The following is a 21028-nucleotide window of genomic DNA, read 5'->3' on the forward strand; positions in this document are numbered from 1 at the left end:
GTTTTACTCTTCTTTTGAATTGTTTTATCAAGTTAAGTTAGTTTATTATTTGATTATTTGTGTTTTAAGCAAAGAAGAATACGTTGATCAAATTTTAGCATTGTAGATTTTAAAAAGTTTTTGGTTTTTTGTGTTTTTTTCTAGGATATTCGAAACCCGATTAACCCAACCCGAAAAACCCGAACCCGAAAAACTTGTGAGAGATTTGGGTTGGGTTTCAGGTCAAGATTTAAAACTTTGAAATCCGAAACACCCGACCTCAAAAACCCAAAAAACAAACCTGAAGAACATTTGCAAAAATAATTGTATTTTTTAAGGAGGAATAAAAGTAACCGTGTTTGTATTTTATGAGTGTGTTTTGGTGTTTGTAATAATCTGCAAGTTTTGTGTTTAATTCGTTACCACCAAATCTCTGGGTCTGTTCGTACTTATGCTATGGCCAATTACAACTCTATGATCAACTTCACATGCTATACATGTATACCCTCATATATAATAAGATTAAATAAAACAAAACCTGCAATAATATAAATCCATTCAAGCTAACATTCCTGTTTCTGAACACTTTCTTCTTATTATCATCTAATTGAAGATCACCCTTTTCTTGCAAGACTTATGTCCTCTGGTTCTTTGAAGCAAAACGAAGAACAATATAAAAGAAGATCCTATATAGGACCGCCCATCCCAACATTATGTAAACCTTGATCCATTTCTGATCCTTTTCATGATAAATGTTCAGTGACTTTAAAATATCAATTCCAGTCACGTTTGTCCCTAAAAGGGTCTGACCGAAAACTTCATCTCTCTGGTACTCGTTTATCAGAAGCCCCTCATACGGGTATGTCATCGTCGAAACCTTATTCATCCAGCTCCAATAAGCAGGAATATCGTGGCAATTCAAGAAATAACCACAAAACAAAAAAAACAAAGCTGTAAAAGCAATAACCACTGCATACCCGAGAATATAGTTGGGGACAACTGAGCTCACAAACATCACAAACGAGTTTGTTGTAAGAAGAGAAACATAGAGGATGACCAAGAAATAAATAAAAGGGCCTTCTAGCTTTAATGCAAACCATGTGATAACCGCATACGCCGCAGCCTGAAGTAATAAAAAGGGTAAATAAGTTATTAACCCCGCAATCGTGTATGATGATGCACGATATGCGTTATGAGAAGTCTCCCGAACAAATATAAAACGTTCTTGGATAAATGCAGGAACGGCATCATTTGATGAGAAGAATAATAGGGAAACTGTGAAAATGAAGTAGCTGAGACGGCTGGTTATTCCTTGCATTGTTCTTTCAGGTTTCAAGAACAAAGTGGCCATCATGAACCCCATGATGGTCAACACCATTAGCCGTGAAAGAAACAACTCCGGGGTCCTTCGGATGTTTATGAAGTTTCTTCGCATGAGAACCCAAGTTTCTTGAAAGAAAGAGTTTGCAAATTTTGGACCTAAATCGCTATATTTTGAAGCATTTGGTACATTGTTTGGGGTGAGATAGTCATCTTCATTGACTGTGTAGTCACTGCTGTGTGAAGTTGGGGTTCCTGCTATAATGTCACTCGAGTATGTGTAGCCGGGAGATGCACTGTATTAGAAGCAACAGAAAGACTTTCAGAAATTTAGATATTAAATTTGGAGAAACACTACTGACTATGCTTCACTTGTAAGACCGTTTCAAAAACGGCACAATGCTAGAAATAATTCGAAAAAAACAATATTTATATACAACTGATTTAAAACAAAACTAGTGAAATATCCAAAGAAATATAGTTGTCAAATGCTCAAAAGGATAACTAAGCCTGTTTTATATCGATTAAAAATTATAGAAAAAATTAAGGCCGAGATATGTTAAAAAAAAGACAGTGACACGTGTTTTATATCGATCCAGGAAAAAAAACACCGGTACCGATGTAATTATTTGTTAGGTTCATCACAAATTTAATAGCAGAACAACAAGAAATACAAACTACGTATTTAGCTGTTTCTTTTTTTTTAACCAAAATTAAAAAATAAAAACTGTGTTAAAATTTATAGTATAAAACTTTTGTGCTGAATTAATTAAAAGAAAAAACTTTATTGATTTATTTTTTTGTCAAACCTTGAGTAAAACTTTTGTGTTCAATAACAAATAAGAGAAGAAATCATGCATTAAATTAAATAAAAAAACACTGTAGTTAAACTTTATAACACAAATTTTTTTTTCTTAATTTATAAAAAAATAGAACTTACTATTTATGAAAATACTTGGTGTAACTTGACAATGTTAATATACACCAAAAAAATGTTAATATATAAGAACCCTGAATATATATATATATGGGAGGGTTATTTTAAGAACCATGGTTAGTTTTAAGAACTTTAAGAACTCAATTTTGAACCACACATTTAATTAAATGATTTGAAATATGTGTCTGAGATTAAATTTAATTAAAAAATAAAGCAGGAGAGAGAATAAGTATTTTTGATAATTACACAAGTTTAAACGTTAGTTACACATGTGTAAAAAGTCGATTCGGTGTGTAAAAAAATATTGTAATTTTTTGTACATCACTTATGTGACAACCGGTAATTTCCCAAACCCATAAGCTAAGTAATCAACCTAATAATTAGGTGATTGTAAATATTAAGCGCGTGCATTTGTTATGTGCGCCCTGCGCGAGCGCGCCATGATAGTCAGCGCGTGCAGTTGTTATGTGCAACCTGCGCGAGCGCACCATGTTAAGAACCAGCGTGAGCATATGTTATATGCGCCACGCGTGAATGATTTGGCCATCCCGCATGATGCTAAGGCGGGTGCATCCTACATCGTTTATGCGTGTGCGGAAGGGAACTAACCTACCCGCATGGCGGGAACGTTGAGAGCTAGTTTGTCTGAAGCTCCAAGATGGAATTGACTTCAACATGACTGATCACTATGTTGAAATACCAAGACCACCTGGAGAATCTACAAATGAAACTCAAATGTCCCTAACTGCGAGAAGGTTACGCACCTACCCGCAGCAAAGACATGTCCTATACGCAGAAAGCTATGCGCACCAAGTTATACGCGCAGAACACTTGGTCTATTCTCCAGTTAAGGAGATTACTCCCGCCCGAAAGGAAACAGTAGCGTGTTTCAGAGATTTTCCACTTTTTACTGTACACTGACAAAAGTACCTGAAAAAGCACACTGTAACATGAAAAGTCAACTGTCAGCCACCCTATTCTCACCAACCCCAGACCTGCATGTTCTGTCCAAATCAAATCAAAATCTTTTATCCACCACTCCACTCTTAAGTAAATAATAATAACTTCCATACTTTATCATCATTACATTTAGATATGAAAAGATTTCAATCCCCTAAAGCAAGGGATTGTGTTCCCTTGAGTTTGCCTATAAATTTGTAGCCTAAATTATCACCCAAAACACACCTCAAAGAACTACAAACTTGCACTAATCCTTTCCCAAGCGTCCGTTATTTCCAGCTCCGATCCTGTTACTAGGTAAGCCGAGATTATAACCTTGAGATCTACTTTCCAACCCTTATATCTTGATCTTAATATAGATTTCTTGTTATTTAATCGTATTCTAGACCTTCGATTCCGAGGCCAACACCAAGAAAACCCGAATCTCGATTAATCCCTTAACAAGAACCTCAGGTGAGTCTCACAGCCCCTATTTTCACTGTTTTCACTGTTTTTAAACTGCTTTCGGGGCGAGGGACACGTACTTAAATAATGTTTTATCATGGTATACTTACAAGCTATGCAAGCGATTATGTGTTTAAGTTATGTTTCATGATGAACAATGCAAACGGTTATCTAAGGTTTTCAATGTATGTGCGCTAGAACTCGAGTAAGTGATCACTTTACCATTGGAACTCTAAGGGTAGGGACTGCTGGTTTGATCCGCCCACTCGTAGGGGTCGCACCTCTTTGCATGGACGAGTGCCTGGCATGGGGCAGTACTATGGGGTTGAGCCCGCTCGTAGGGGTCGCGCCTCTTTGCATGGACGAGCGCCTTGTGTTCCGGCACAACGTCTGCGCGTAACCCGCGGGACGGTATCCTTAGCTCGTAGGGGCAATGCCTCTTTGCATGGACGAGCACAGTTTCTCAGAATTGTTCGCGCGTAACCCGCGGGACAGTATCCTTAGCTCGTAGGGGCAATGCCTCTTTGCATAGACGAGCATAGTTTTCCAGAAACGTCTGCGCGTAACTCGCGGGACGGTTTTACGTTATTTTAGCTCGTAGTGGCTGCGCCACTTACATAGACGAGCACCGTATCCAGAATTTGTTCACGCGTAACCCGCGGAACGATTTTTATCAGAATATTGTCAGAATTATGTGTTAATACGATTTTACCAAGCAGATGTTAATGATGTTGCCAGAAATGTTTCAGAATGATTTTATCAAGTTACTAAAACTTGTGAACTCACTCAGTTTATACTGATTCAAATGTTTTTACGTGTCTTTCAGGAGATAACTAGGTAGCGCATGGAGTCACACTTAGAGCACCACACGCTGAACATCTAAAACAAGCTTTTTGGAAGATTTTGGTTTTATCCCCTCGATGCGCACGGTTACCCGCCGCGCAAGGGGATATGGCGAGGAAATCTTCAGTTTTATACTTGGATGTTTCTTTTTGTAATCTTTGAACAATGTAATGTGTTTGTACTAAACTTCTCATGCGCAATAAAAATCTTTGAATGTTTTGCAATGGCCCGTGCTTAATTATCAATCCCCACTCGTGCGCGCCCGGCTGTTTCCGCCGCTCAGGGCCGGGTGTGACAGATTGGTATCAGAGCACTGGTTATAGCGAACTAGGAAAAGAAGTTTTTAACCTAGACTATAACCTTTGGGGAATCGCATGAAATATTTTTCAAAGAATATTTTCAAAAGAATATTTTCAAAAGAAAAATCACACACGCACTTAGGAACACGGGTCACAGTGTCTAGAGATAAGAACATTATGTGCTCTGAGTACATGCGCTAAGTTTGTTATATTTTCTTTTTATGAAAAGAATGCCTCCAACCAGAGCCAAGGGAATTACCATGACACCCGAGGAGCTCGCAGAAATAATCGCGCAGGCGATTGCAACGCATGAGGCCAGCAAGGCCGAATCTAGTCAGGGTCGCCAAGAGAACGAGACCCCAGAACCCGAATCAGGAGCCTTGAATAAAGGATGCTCCTATAAAACATTCATGGCCTGTAGGCCTTGGCCGTTCAAAGGCACCGAAGGAGCCATTGGGCTCTACAATTGGATTGACAAGATGGAGACCGTTCTCTCCATCAGCGGATGTAGTGAAAACCAGAAGGTCCTTTACGCGACCTGCCTGTTCCAAGAAGCAGCTTCGTCTTGGTGGAAGCTCCAAGTAAAGACTTTGGGGCGAGAAGTTGCTCTTCACAAGACCTGGGAAGAATTGAAAGAAATGATGATGAGAAAGTTCTGCTCTCGCGCAGATATTCAGAGCTTGCAACAAGAATTCTGGAACCACACCATGATAGGAACGGATATCGATGCCTACACCAATCGTTTCAACGAGCTTTGCCAGCTGGTGCCAGACATGGCAAACACAGAAGAAAAGAAAATCGAGAGGTACATCTTTGGGTTACCTCCTGTCGTTAGAGTCCCGCTCAACGCCGCCGCACCTCCGACCTTTGACGAGGCGGTTGCGCGAGCCATCACCCTTACAAGGGATACGGTTCGTGCGGGTATGTTGACCGTTCGCTTGAACGAGCAGCGAACCTCTGACTCCAAGAGGAAATGGAACTCCCACCGAGGGTCAGACTTCAAGCAGCCACCGCCCAAGAAGCAGGAAAGCACAAGGGTTTACGCGATTCAAGCCGCGGAACCATCAAGGAAAGGATACAGCGGGCCTCGCCCATGGTGCAGCAAATGCAAGTATCACCACGAGGGTGAATGCGCAAAAATCGAATGCGCCAAATGTGGCAGACCAGGACACAAGGCGATGAATTGTCGCATCAGAGAAGCTGGATCGAGCGACAGCTGCTACGCATGCGGGAAGCCTGGACACTTCAGTCGGAATTGCCCACAGAAAGGAAACCAAGCTCGCGGGAGAGCTTTTGTGATCGGCGCGGGTGAAGCAAAGGAAGAGCCGAATGTGGTAACCGGTACGTTTTTGCTTAACGGTCATTATGCATCTGTCTTATTTGATACTGGCGCTGACCTAAGTTTTATATCCCATGAGTTTAAAAACTCCCTGGGCTTAGCGACCAGTAGGCTAGACAAACCTTATACTATAGAACTAGCCAATGGTAGGCAGTTATGCGCGAATGAAAGGACTGAGCAATGTGTATTAGTCATGGGAGGTCATGAGTTCAATATAAACTTGTTGCCAATAGATTTGGGAAGTTTCGATATTGTGGTAGGTATGGATTGGTTGGTCGAGAATCTCGCGGAGATTGTTTGTCATGAGAAGCAGGTTCGGATTCCACTGTTGAACGGAGAAACTTTGATGATTCAAGGGGAAAGAAAGGGAGTTGCGACGAAACTGATTTCGTGCCTAAAGGCGCGCAAGTGCCTAAGGAAAGGGTACTACGCCTTCCTGGCGCATGTAATAGAGAAGGGAGATGAGCGAAGAATTGAAGACTTACCTGTAGTGCGCGAATTTCCAGAAGTTTTTCCTAAAGATCTGCCCGGATTGCCGCCACCGCGACAAATCGAGTTTCGAATTGATTTGGTCCCAGGAGCTGCGCCAGTAGCCCGAGCGCCTTATCGATTAGCTCCATCTGAGATGCAAGAGCTATCCAATCAGTTACAGGAACTTTTGGATAAGGGTTTCATACGCCCAAGCTTTTCACCTTGGGGAGCTCCAGTACTGTTTGTTAAGAAGAAGGATGGTTCGTTCCGGATGTGTATTGACTACAGGGAGCTGAATAAGCTGACAGTCAAAAATCGGTACCCCTTACCGAGGATTGACGACTTATTTGACCAGTTGCAGGGATCCAGTTATTATTCGAAGATAGATCTACGGTCAGGATACCACCAACTTAGGGTCCATGAGGAAGACGCGCCAAAGACAGCCTTCCGAACCAGATATGGCCATTATGAGTTCTTAGTGATGCCTTTCGGGCTAACTAATGCGCCGGCTATATTCATGGATCTGATGAACCGTGTGTGCAAACCATACTTGGACAAGTTTGTGATTGTGTTTATAGATGATATTCTAATTTACTCTCGAACCAAGGCCGAGCATGAGCAACACTTGAGGTTTATTTTGGAATTGTTAAGGAAAGAAAGGTTGTATGCAAAGTTTTCTAAATGTGAGTTTTGGCTTAGAGAGGTTCACTTTCTCGGTCACGTTGTAAACGAGAAAGGAATACACGTCGATCCTTCTAAGGTTAAAGCCATCGAAAACTGGGAAGCGCCAAAAACCCCAACTGAGGTGAGGCAATTCCTTGGACTAGCTGGCTACTATCGACGCTTCATTGAGAACTTCTCCAAGTTAGCTCTACCTCTGACCGCGCTAACTCAGAAAGACAAGGCGTTTATTTGGGGCGAGAATCAGGAAGCGGCATTTCAAATGTTGAAACAGAAGTTATGTAGTGCGCCAATTTTATCTTTACCAGAGGGGACGGATGACATCGTCGTTTACTGCGACGCTTCACACCAGGGACTCGGATGTGTCCTTATGCAGCGAGACAAAGTTATAGCGTATGCCTCGCGCCAACTCAAGACCAATGAAAAGAACCACACAACGCATGATTTAGAACTTGGAGCGGTTGTCTTCGCGCTAAAGATTTGGCGCCATTACCTCTACGGTACGAAATGTGTAATCTTTACGGATCATAAGAGCCTCCAACATATATTCAATCAGAAGGATTTAAACATGAGGCAACGAAGATGGGTTGAATTGTTGAATGATTATGATTGCGAGATCAAGTATCATCCGGGGAAAGCGAATGTGGTAGCAGACGCGCTAAGCAGAAAGGAGCGAATAAAAACACTACGGGTCAAGGCCCTAAAGCTAACAATTCACGCAGAGCTCTCTACGCGCATCCGAGACGCTCAGCAAGAAGCCTTGAAACCAGAGTTTGTTAAAACTGAATCCCTTGGGGGTATGATTAAGAATTTGGAACTTAAAGGGAACACTCGATATTTTGCCAACCGCATATGGGTCCCTCTCAAGGGAGGACTGCGCGAGCAGGTATTAAACGAAGCTCACAAGACGCGGTATTCCGTACATCCTGGCGCAGACAAGATGTACCAAGACGTTAAAATGTTGTATTGGTGGCCCAATCTTAAAGGCGCCATCGCGACACATGTCAGTAAGTGCCTGACGTGTTCAAAGGTAAAGGCTGAATACCAGAAGCCGTCGGGGTTACTTCAACAGCCAGAAATTCCCATGTGGAAGTGGGAACAAATCTCCATGGATTTCATCACCAAACTACCAAGGACACCTGGGGGTTACGACACGATATGGGTTATTGTAGATCGGCTAACTAAGTCAGCGCACTTCCTGCCGATTAAAGAAACTGATAAAATGGAAAAGTTAGCCCGACTATATATTCGAGAAGTAGTTTCAAAACATGGAGTCCCAGTGTCCATCATTTCTGATAGAGATAGTCGGTTCACCTCAAGGTTTTGGAGATCATTACAAGAGGGGTTAGGTACTCGACTGGACATGAGTACGGCTTATCACCCCCAAACGGATGGACAAAGCGAACGAATGATCCAGACATTGGAAGATATGCTGCGCGCGTGCGCGATCGATTTTGGAGGTAGTTGGGATACCCACCTTCCGTTGGTTGAATTTTCTTACAATAACAGTTATCACACAAGCCTCAAGGCAGCGCCGTTTGAAGCGTTATATGGGCGCAAGTGTAGATCCCCACTGTGTTGGGCTGAAGTGGGCGACAAGCAAATGACTGGTCCAGAAGTGATCCAAGAAACAACAGACAAGATTTTTCAGATAAGGGATCGCCTTAAGGCAGCACGCGACAGACAGAAAAGTTATGCTGATATGAGAAGGAAACCGTTGGAGTTTCAAGTAGGGGATAAAGTACTTTTGAAAGTCTCTCCATGGAAGGGAGTCCCCCGTTTCGGTAAGCGAGGAAAGCTAAATCCGCGCTACATTGGACCATTTGAGATCCTGGAGAGGATCGGTCCAGTTGCTTATAAACTCCGTCTACCCGCCGAACTTAGTGGAGTTCATGATACGTTTCATGTATCCAACCTCAAGAAGTGTTTATCTGACGAAACGTTGATTTTACCGTTGGGAGAAATTCATATTGACAAACAGCTGCACTTCGTAGAAGAACCCATAGCAGTAACCGATTGGAAAGAACAAAAGTTACGCAGAAGCAAAATCAAGTTAGTAAAGGTTCAATGGAACTCGAGGCGTGGGCCTGAATTCACTTGGGAAAGAGAAGACCAGATGCGCACAAAATACCCACACCTCTTTCAGAACATGGCATCTGCCAGCAACGTCTCCTAAATTTCGGGACGAAATTCGTTTTAACGAGGGGAGAATGTGACAACCGGTAATTTCCCAAACCCATAAGCTAAGTAATCAACCTAATAATTAGGTGATTGTAAATATTAAGCGCGTGCATTTGTTATGTGCGCCCTGCGCGAGCGCGCCATGATAGTCAGCGCGTGCAGTTGTTATGTGCAACCTGCGCGAGCGCACCATGTTAAGAACCAGCGTGAGCATATGTTATATGCGCCACGCGTGAATGATTTGGCCATCCCGCATGATGCTAAGGCGGGTGCATCCTACATCGTTTATGCGCGTGCGGAAGGGAACTAACCTACCCGCATGGCGGGAACGTTGAGAGCTAGTTTGTCTGAAGCTCCAAGATGGAATTGACTTCAACATGACTGATCACTATGTTGAAATACCAAGACCACCTGGAGAATCTACAAATGAAACTCAAATGTCCCTAACTGCGAGAAGGTTACGCACCTACCCGCAGCAAAGACATGTCCTATACGCAGAAAGCTATGCGCACCAAGTTATACGCGCAGAACACTTGGTCTATTCTCCAGTTAAGGAGATTACTCCCGCCCGAAAGGAAACAGTAGCGTGTTTCAGAGATTTTCCACTTTTTACTGTACACTGACAAAAGTACCTGAAAAAGCACACTGTAACATGAAAAGTCAACTGTCAGCCACCCTATTCTCACCAACCCCAGACCTGCATGTTCTGTCCAAATCAAATCAAAATCTTTTATCCACCACTCCACTCTTAAGTAAATAATAATAACTTCCATACTTTATCATCATTACATTTAGATATGAAAAGATTTCAATCCCCTAAAGCAAGGGATTGTGTTCCCTTGAGTTTGCCTATAAATTTGTAGCCTAAATTATCACCCAAAACACACCTCAAAGAACTACAAACTTGCACTAATCCTTTCCCAAGCGTCCGTTATTTCCAGCTCCGATCCTGTTACTAGGTAAGCCGAGATTATAACCTTGAGATCTACTTTCCAACCCTTATATCTTGATCTTAATATAGATTTCTTGTTATTTAATCGTATTCTAGACCTTCGATTCCGAGGCCAACACCAAGAAAACCCGAATCTCGATTAATCCCTTAACAAGAACCTCAGGTGAGTCTCACAGCCCCTATTTTCACTGTTTTCACTGTTTTTAAACTGCTTTCGGGGCGAGGGACACGTACTTAAATAATGTTTTATCATGGTATACTTACAAGCTATGCAAGCGATTATGTGTTTAAGTTATGTTTCATGATGAACAATGCAAACGGTTATCTAAGGTTTTCAATGTATGTGCGCTAGAACTCGAGTAAGTGATCACTTTACCATTGGAACTCTAAGGGTAGGGACTGCTGGTTTGATCCGCCCACTCGTAGGGGTCGCACCTCTTTGCATGGACGAGTGCCTGGCATGGGGCAGTACTATGGGGTTGAGCCCGCTCGTAGGGGTCGCGCCTCTTTGCATGGACGAGCGCCTTGTGTTCCGGCACAACGTCTGCGCGTAACCCGCGGGACGGTATCCTTAGCTCGTAGGGGCAATGCCTCTTTGCATGGACGAGCACAGTTTCTCAGAATTGTTCGCGCGTAACCCGCGGGACAGTATCCTTAGCTCGTAGGGGCAATGCCTCTTTGCATAGACGAGCATAGTTTTCCAGAAACGTCTGCGCGTAACTCGCGGGACGGTTTTACGTTATTTTAGCTCGTAGTGGCTGCGCCACTTACATAGACGAGCACCGTATCCAGAATTTGTTCACGCGTAACCCGCGGAACGATTTTTATCAGAATATTGTCAGAATTATGTGTTAATACGATTTTACCAAGCAGATGTTAATGATGTTGCCAGAAATGTTTCAGAATGATTTTATCAAGTTACTAAAACTTGTGAACTCACTCAGTTTATACTGATTCAAATGTTTTTACGTGTCTTTCAGGAGATAACTAGGTAGCGCATGGAGTCACACTTAGAGCACCACACGCTGAACATCTAAAACAAGCTTTTTGGAAGATTTTGGTTTTATCCCCTCGATGCGCACGGTTACCCGCCGCGCAAGGGGATATGGCGAGGAAATCTTCAGTTTTATACTTGGATGTTTCTTTTTGTAATCTTTGAACAATGTAATGTGTTTGTACTAAACTTCTCATGCGCAATAAAAATCTTTGAATGTTTTGCAATGGCCCGTGCTTAATTATCAATCCCCACTCGTGCGCGCCCGGCTGTTTCCGCCGCTCAGGGCCGGGTGTGACAACTTACACTTACGTATTACACATGTGTAAAAAAAATTCGAAAAAAAAATTGTTACGTTAAGTTCTTTCGAGTTCTTAAAACTCAAAGTGGTTCTTAAAAGAAATCAATCATATATATATATATATATATATATATATATATATATATATATATATATGGTAAGGATCCTAAGAGAACCCTTTGCAAATTGAGAACTTTGAGAACCGTTTTGAACCACTAAAAACAGATTTAAAAATATATTTAAAAAATCATAAAACAAAAAATAATAAAAAATTTTAAAAAGTAAAAAATCCAAAATTCTTATATTTCATTCCGGTTTCATTAAAAAAATAAAAAAAACGTCGTATTATACACATATGTATAATTTTATATAATCTTTAGTTACTTAATATATACATATGTACAGTATCATTTATCTTAAATTATACACATGTGTACAAAAAAACATGTAAATATACATATATATATATTATGCATATGTGTATATAATTTAGCTAAACCGAGTTATTTTTTTTATTTTTTTTATGAAACCGGGATGATAAAATAAGAATTTTGGCTTTTTTACTTTTTTGATTTTTGTGTTTTTTTTTCATTTTATGATTTTTTTTATTTTTGAGTTTTTTGTGGTTCAAAATGGTTCTCATAATTCTCAATTTCAAAAAGGTTCTCTCACATGTCACCCATTATATTCATTATAAAGTGAAGTAACGAGACTTTTAAAATTGAATTGTACAGTAGTTTAAATACAAAATGAAAGTTGTCGTTTTAAAAGAAAAAAATTTGGTTGTCGCCGTTACAAAGGCAACCTTTAAATATTAAAATAAGAGCACTAACTTAGTCGAGTGGAATTTTTTAAGACCTAGAGGTCACACATACTAAGTCAATAAATAGACTAATCTAATGAGAGGTTACCCGTCAATGGAGGGGGTGGGGGGGGGGGGGGTGTTTGGACGCATTATTTCAACCTCCTAACTTCTCAAAAATGGTTATAACTCATAAAATTGTATGTTGTAACTTATCCCCTCATACATTTAACTAACGCACATATATTATGTAACTTATTAATTTTTTAGAAAAATTATTAGTTATAAGTAAGGTAAAATAAGCGATCTCAAACAACCTCTATATAAAGAGTCCATTAAAACAAAATGAAGAGACAAAATGAGATTTGAGAATGAAAAAAAAATGCTTCAACTCCAATTCGCCGGTTTCAAATAAAGGCAGCCCAAATAGACTCAACGGACAGGTAAAGTAGTCGGTTTAGGTTCGGCCGACTGCCCATGTCTAATTGTTAAAGTTGCTAGTAGGTTGTTCTCTATTGTGTAATTTTTATATGTGGGACACAAAAAACTCATAATTTCATCTTTCTATTTATAATAATAAAAGAAAATAAATGAAGATACATGTCATTCTTTAATCCATTATTATTCTCTAATCCATTATTGGTGGTATTTTGGCGCTCAAATCCAATCATCATGAATTTGTGAAACGCAGGTCCTGAACCCGCTCCATTTGATTCGTTTTTTTATCTCTAATATGCTAATCCTAAGAGCATTCACATTCAAACCATCAATTTTGGTGAGTGATGTTTTTATAATTTAGGGAGTTGTTTAAAGTGTCATGATTAAATGAGAGAGAAATGCAAGTGTGTTTTTTTGTATATTTAGAAAGTTTATGTTCACCTCATATATATTTTTTTATTATTTGTTGAAAGTTTTTGTGAGTAAAAGAGATTAACCCTTTATAATTTTTTTAATATTTGTTGAAAGTTGTGCGTGAAATGAAGTAGAGGGAAATTATATATATTTATAAAAAATATTATTTAATTAGAAAAATAGAGAATATTTAGTGTTATTTTAAATCAGGGGAGAGTGTCCTAGTCACCTCTTAAGAAACCTTGATGCATCTCGTTGTTCTTCCTTTTGCCTTCTCCATCCAGGATCGATATCATATTCAGGATCGAAGCTTTGTTTTTCGTTTGATGTCTGCAGGTATGTTATCTTATATTCCCTTTCTTCGAATCTTAATCATCTCAATGCGAATTACTGAAGTTCATTATTCGATTTCTCAAGTTTTCATTACGCAAAACATCTATCTTTGTTTGGTTATGTTGTTGATTATCTTTTGATATTCTTCTCTGAGATTCTCAACTCATGTATTGTTGGCAAATTAGGGGCTTAGGGCTAAAGTTGGGTATTTATATGATTTAACTTAAGATGATGTGTACATCTGCGCATAGCTTACATGATGGTTAAATATCATAATTTAAAACGTTAATGAATTAGTTGTGGGTTTGTGTATTTTGACCCCTTTCTTTGTTAAATTGCAACTTTTATTTAGTAATTATATGAATTTTTCGTCTATTGCTTTCTATGATTTTGCTTTTGCTTTCATTATATGTGTAACAATATAATATACAGTAGTTAATTTAAAGAGTAATGTAAATTATGTTGAAAGTAGAAACACTTTTGTTTATTGAAGTTAGATGTTATGCAGATTGAAAATGTGAAAGCTGAAGAGATATCCAGGTAGTACGTTGAAGCACATGACTTGGGTAACAACTTTAATTTGACTACCCCAAATATATTTAATTGGTTTAGTTAGTATACGCTAAATGGTCATTTACTGTTCTTCATATTGTTCATTTAGTAGTAAATCCTAGAAGAGGGATAAAGTCATTTACTGTTGGCATTTGAAGCTCTGTACCATTTATTCCTGATGGTCATCATTTTTGTTTAATTTTAATATGAGTTTTGATGAAATCTTTAGAATTCAGCTCAAATTGCTTTGCTCCTCTGGATGTAATAATTTGATTTAAAGAGAATAAGTAACTCTTTTGGTGTGGTCAAAAATTCTGCTAAAGGCTTAACTAAACACTACGAAGCTCCTGTATACTATTTTGCTAATTGTCATTTTAATGTTGCAGGGATATTTTTAATCTTCCGGAGACAACTGCAGTGGAAGATTTCTCTCATGGCAGATCTTGTAAGTCCCCATACAAAAACACAAAAAAATTCACTGTCCATATTTGTTTCTTTAGACCAATGCTCCATGCCCTGCTTTTAACCAATTCTAACTTACATTTATTTGATATTGAAATAAAAAGTAACTTACTAGACCCTCAAAACTCAAAAGTGGACTCTTGGTTAGATTAGCATTACATTTACATACTTATGAAAAGAAAGTCGAAATGGCCATATTCAAAGGAAGAGTTAGTTTTTTTAGTAACACAACTAAGACAGTTAGAGTGATACCTAATTTTTTTACATTATAGAAAAAGTAAAGTAATAATAAACCTTTGTGTGTGTGTGTGTTTCACATGTGTTGTTAGGATTGCATCCAAAAACATTCAGGTAGAAATTTGCATGGGTCATCACTTTCGAGTTATGGGCTATTTTGGAAATTAAAACGAGTTACAATAGTATGCTCGCTAATTCATTTAGTTACGGTATTCTATTTGGGTGGCTTCATATTTGATTTTGGGACCAAGCAGTTTGATTATGAATCAAAATTAAAGATTTTGTCTACAATGGCATTTTCGGTATTTTAATCTGTTTTGCATTAAATTTTGATTTCATGTCAATAATTTTGGTTTTAGTTTCAAATTTCATTTCGGATGATTCTAAATGTGGTTTCGTTTGCATTCAGAAGCGTTTTGGGTTGATTCGAAATTTTATTTCGGTCCGTTTTGAAGTTGTTTTGATTTGCTTCGGATGTCTTTCAGGTTATTTCAGATTTGATTTCGGTGTTTCCAAAAGGTGCTTCGGAGGTGTTTTGGATAAAGATGGAAAACTGTAAATACAACTTCAAATGTTATATACAAAAAGACTTTTTTGAGACTTAAATTGTAAATGCAAAAGTTCCTTGTACACAGGTATTATAAACATAAGCATATATCTAATACATTTTTCAAATATGTTACGTACTTCAGTACTTATATTGCCTAAACTTATTTTTATTTTTATAATTTGGATTTACTTCGGTACTTATAATGCCTAAACTTATTTGTATTTTTATGATTTGAATTATTCCGTGTATTACATTAGTTAAACTTATAAATAAATAAAACCTTAGTTACCTCGCAGGATGTTGTGTTTTGTGATCACTTCGCTTACGTGTAGGAGTGAATTTAATGGACTCCATGATTCCACTTTGGCTCCATGATTTATTAGTATTCCAAGGGCTTCTTACACTATGATCAAAACCATTTTCTTGATCGGACCGCGCAACGGTTTGCAGGTGAAGCCTCTTTCCATAGGCGCCTTGGTCATGGCTTGGTTTGCCTCGTCGTGGTGGTGGTGTTGGAGATGGAAGGATAGTCGAAAATGACAACTCATTTTCAGAAAGTTTAGGAGGTTTCATACCCGTAAGGGCAAATTCAGCCATTGCATCGACTCCATATTCAGATTGATCATATTGTTGAATCACATCAATTAAAAACTCTATAGGGTTTTCTCCTATTGGAAGTTTTCGGCCCATGCGGCCTAGATAGAGCCCCACGTCTTTCGGGGATCCTTGGTACATGAGTTGTCCGCGAGCCAATATAATCAGGTGGTCAAGGAGAAGCAAGATACGATGTGAAGGCTGATGGATGGTCAGAACAACTGTGCTTCCGGTTCGGGCAATGTCGTGAACCTTCTCGATCACGCTTTGTGCACTAGTTGAGTCCAAACCTGAAGTGGGTTCGTCAAGAAAGAGCAAAGATGGTCCGTGAATGATGTCTACACCGATAGATACCCTACGACGTTCACCCCCTGAAACCCCTCGAGTTCCTTCATCCCCGATGTATGTGTTCCTCGCGGTCTACAATTACATAATTTAATCTATAAGTGTTGGAATATTGTGTTGGTGGATGTACCTTCAGTTGGTTTAATCTGATTGTGTTATCATGATAATAATTTCTAAGATTAATCATATTTATAGAAATCAATTTGATCGTCTACTGTTACCAATTTGCGAGGAAAAAAAATGATTTTTGTGACTTATTTATATAAATGAATATATATTAACATTCTTACAGATAAGCCGAGTTGATCGATCAAAGTCTCTACACGCTGCCACTTTTCAGACTGTGGGATTGACCCTAACCGAAAATCAGCCGCAAACAATAACGTTTCATAAACCGTTAGCATTGGGAAGAGCCGATCGTCCTGCATGATGTATGCTGAAGTTCTCTTGATCAAGCTCGGGCTCATCTCGTTCCCATCCAAGGACACCTTTCCCTTGAGACTACCACTAGCAATCCGCCCGGCTAACCCATCCAAAAGAGTAGATTTACCCGCACCACTAGGACCCATAACCGCGGTGATGCACCCTTTTGGTGCATAACCTGTGATCTTATTCAACAAGTCAGCTTCTTGTTTCTCCCATTTTCCATCATCAGATTTCTTCCTCTTCATCACCGTATAAGTTAGGCTCATGAACTCTAACCCACCCATAAAATTCATGGGCTTCACCATATCGATCACCGTATCTGGGCGACTGCCCCTATAATTATGATTCATTTTGAGATATTTGATATCGAACTCGATTCTATATTTCTTAGAAGATTTTTATACAAAACCTTCTTAAATGTTGAAAGTTTTATGAGGATGAAGTTGAAGAAGGAATTAAAAAGGCTTCTTTATTACAGTTGGATATATTGCATAGAATGTTTAGGAGGTAGTTCCAAAGCTTCATTGTTTTATCCGTTACTAACAAATTTCTTGTTATCTTCATTGTTTGTTTTTGTTACTTTCTTAAAAAATTACCCACACTAATTGACATTATTTGGGCTGTTCTAAAAGGCTGTCGATAATGAAAACTATGCGATTTTGATAATATCCGATACGTACGTTAGAAAGAATATTTTTTGACAGCATCATTTTCACCGATTGTTAGTCAGAAGTACAAAAGAAAAGAAGCAAGTATTTCAACTTCAGATGTAGCTGTCATCAATTTATTTTTCTAGAGGGGTTTATGATATTTTGGCAAAACATTTGGATGTTGTTAAATGGAAGAAGGCAATAAGATGTTGGCATTGAACGTATCTTTTCTCAATTGATGCTGTCTCCTAACTTGTTCCGTAACCGGTTGGTTGGCTCAAATTGTTGTCATTAGATGATATATTTATAACAAGGTAGTGTTGGTATCAGAATGATTACAAGGATGAGAGAATTGAAATAATCAAGTAAATACTCTTCAATTAATTCCGAATCATGAAAGTGCGTGCATAAAGAAATAAACATGAGAGTGCGTACATGAAGAAATAAACTAATCTCTTAAAGAATGACCCGGACATAACAACCACACCGAGCCCTATGGCTCATGATCTACTAGCTAGTATTTTGGTGCCGCAAAGCGTTTAATGGATCAAGTGACGGCACCATATTGATCACTGAATTTGTTGTTTTTTGTTACGATACCGTAACGAATGTAATGAAAACCGACCGAGCACTGATTTTCTTTTGTTTTAGTTTTGGTACATTAATGAATGTGACGGAAATCAATTCAATTCAAATAGACTCATCGCCTAAACGCCCAAGACCGACAACGCTCAAGTTTGACCGACCGATGTCATCCCGTTGATTCACCTCAATTATATATATATATATATATATATATATATATATATATATATATAGGTAAGGATCTTAAGAGAACCAAGTGAAAATTGAGAACCATAAGAACCAATATTGTCCATTTGTTTAGAAAACAAATGGTTTTTAAAATAATGACATTTTTGTAAATATGAAGAGATTGGAGGGGCAATTATGGATTCTTGGATTTTATGTTACGTAGTCGTCACCTACTCATCCTCCTCTATGAAATCAGTTATCATTTGGGGTTTCAATCTCACTCTCCAATCTTCTCCTAGTACGAACAAAACGATTTAGGGTTTCAACTTCCAACAATTGGATGCAATCTTTGTCATAGCAAGTCACTCCAGCGCATTATGTGTAACAATGCAAACCCTATTTAGAAGGTCTCATCTTTCGACTCAAGAAACATCACCCATGAAAAGCGTGAGTAATCATCAGTGACCACCAAATAATAAAGTTCACTGATGATACTTTTGAAATTGACAGGACCAAACAAATCCATGTGTACCCTCTCAAAAGGCAAGTTGATTGAGTTGAGAGACATCATCGGGTGAGACTTCTTTTATTTCCCTTCTTACAACTAAAATAATCGGTACTCAAATGAAATCCATTGACTTTTAACCCTTCAAGTAGTTGGTTATGAACAAAATAGTTCATCTTGCAAACGTTGATGTGACCCATTCGTCGATGCCATAACACAAATTCCTTTTCAGAAGCCTTGGTGGCAAAACACTGAACAGTGCCTTGAGTCGATGATGCAACACTCATATTAAGAATATTGATCATTCTCCCTAGATGCCTTTATGAATACCCATTCATCCGGTATCATGTATCTAGGCTACAGAATCAAACATTCTTGACTTGTAAAGTAAGTTGAGAAGCCTTTGTCACAGTTTTGGGAGATACTTAACAGAGTATTCTCCAGCTTAGTAATATAGTTCACATTGTCAAACATCACCTTCCCGTTCGATAAAGTACCCTCACCAACAATCTTTCCTCCTTGATTTTCAGCAAACCCCACATATTCTCCTCGAATAGCTTTAACATTCTTTAGCAAATGAAGAGTTCTAGACATTTGTCGAAAGGCTCTACTATCCATAATTCAACATGAGTCATTGGATCTTGAAAGCCCCTACAAAAGTATGTGATTAGTGAAACAAGGAAACCCAAGCCTTCCTGGTCTTGGGTTGTTTCAATTTATCATAGAAACAATCATCAAAACTGTCATCCTCATAATCAGTCAATGATTCAACCGAGAGCATGATTTAAACGAATTAAAATTAGAAAGCTCATATTTTAAAGAATCAACTTCTTTCTCAATTTTAGAAGACTAAACTTATTTCTTAGTGTTTGAATCAACAAGTTTATCTTTGATTTTACCTTTAACCACCCAGTTCTGCCTAACAGAACTTGTTTTTTTATAAAAACCATCATTTTTCTTAACTTTTGAAGATTCACCGACCTCAAAAACATTTTTGAAAAGTTCCTTCTCCAACCCCCGTTTTAAAATATTAATGGGTGGAGATGTAGGTCCCATAAATGGAACTTTTACATGTAATTTTTTGTTCACCATAGGATTTCTTACTTGGGAACGAGAGAATAGATTAGGACATGAGTAAAACTTGTTAACAGGATAAACATGATTTTCTTCCATATATCTTTCGGCTTTAAGTCTATAAAACTCATCATTTGATTGTTTTCTAAAGATGGCCTCTTTCTCTTCCTCAAAGGTCTCACCTTTAACAAAAACAATCTTTTGAAAACCAACATTCGGTTTTACAGACTCTTTGTTTCCCTCTTGGAGCCCAATACCTTTTCTTTTGTAGTAAAAACTGGTTTTAGCAAATTTAGAATTCTAAATACCTGTTTTATTACATGGTTGAATTTCAAATCTGGTTTAACATTTTGATTACCAGTTTTATCACTTGATTCGCTTACAAATTTTACCTTAGAAAACACATAGCCAGCTGCTTGCTTACCTATCTCACTCTCACATTTGGAACTGTGAGAAGACTTAACAACTTTCCCATCACATGAAAGAGATAATGAAATATCATGATGTGGTGAATCAGTCACCACATTCATCGCCTTGAGAAACCCCCCAGGTTCTTTTGGAACACAAGAGCTCCAAATAGGAGGCGGTACAACATGATACTTTGAATCATACTTTTTTACTTTGAGATATCAACATATTGCTTTTGGGACAATGTGATCAAGGACATATGATGAGGAGGAATAGCTTTTAAGTGTAGTGTCAACTCTTTTAGTTTCAATTTTAATCAATTGAAATTCCTTTTTAAGTTCCTCTTTCTCATCAACATGCCTATTAATAGAAATATGTTTATCCTAAACTATGTGTGTTAACATAGAAATTGTTTTCTCATCTTTTAGGATTTGCACCCACAAGCTTTTCGCACCATTTTCAAGCTTGTCATAAGCTTCTTTAATAATTTTATAACCAAGAAACACATTATTGTAGTCGGTTTTTAGTGAATCAATTATAAACTCTTTTTCAATACACGACTCACAAACATGTTTAACCGTTTGACTAGAAAATATTACCTGCCCAGCCTTGCAAGCATGATAAAATGGATTCTTTTTAAACATCTTCAATACTCACTTCATCAACTGTTGCTGGAACACTTCAGCTGGCACATTTTCATCACTAATTTCATCAACCTTTGCAGCTAAATGAACTTCATCAGTTGCCACAATCTCATCTTCTTCATCATCAATTCCAAAGTCAA

At 38.4% G+C, this 21028-nt stretch overlaps 1 protein-coding gene across 1 annotated transcript; it reads right to left on the reverse strand.

The window, feature by feature from the left end:
- Positions 1-427: 427 nt before the first annotated feature.
- On the reverse strand, positions 428-17435 carry LOC143630743 (ABC transporter G family member STR2-like). The gene is made up of 3 exons (XM_077099669.1): positions 16719-17435; positions 15779-16503; positions 428-1595 (listed from the first exon to the last, which is right to left on the reverse strand). Exons 1-3 carry the CDS (start codon positions 17202-17204, stop codon positions 614-616), a joined length of 2193 nt encoding a protein of 730 aa, XP_076955784.1. The 5' UTR covers positions 17205-17435; the 3' UTR covers positions 428-613.
- Positions 17436-21028: the final 3593 nt, after the last annotated feature.

The sequence above is a fragment of the Bidens hawaiensis genome, unplaced genomic scaffold (genome assembly GCF_021521415.1).
Source record: "Bidens hawaiensis isolate Kalapana, Puna unplaced genomic scaffold, B.hawaiensis_p1.1 tig00005796_1, whole genome shotgun sequence".
Taxonomy (NCBI): Eukaryota; Viridiplantae; Streptophyta; class Magnoliopsida; order Asterales; family Asteraceae; genus Bidens; species Bidens hawaiensis.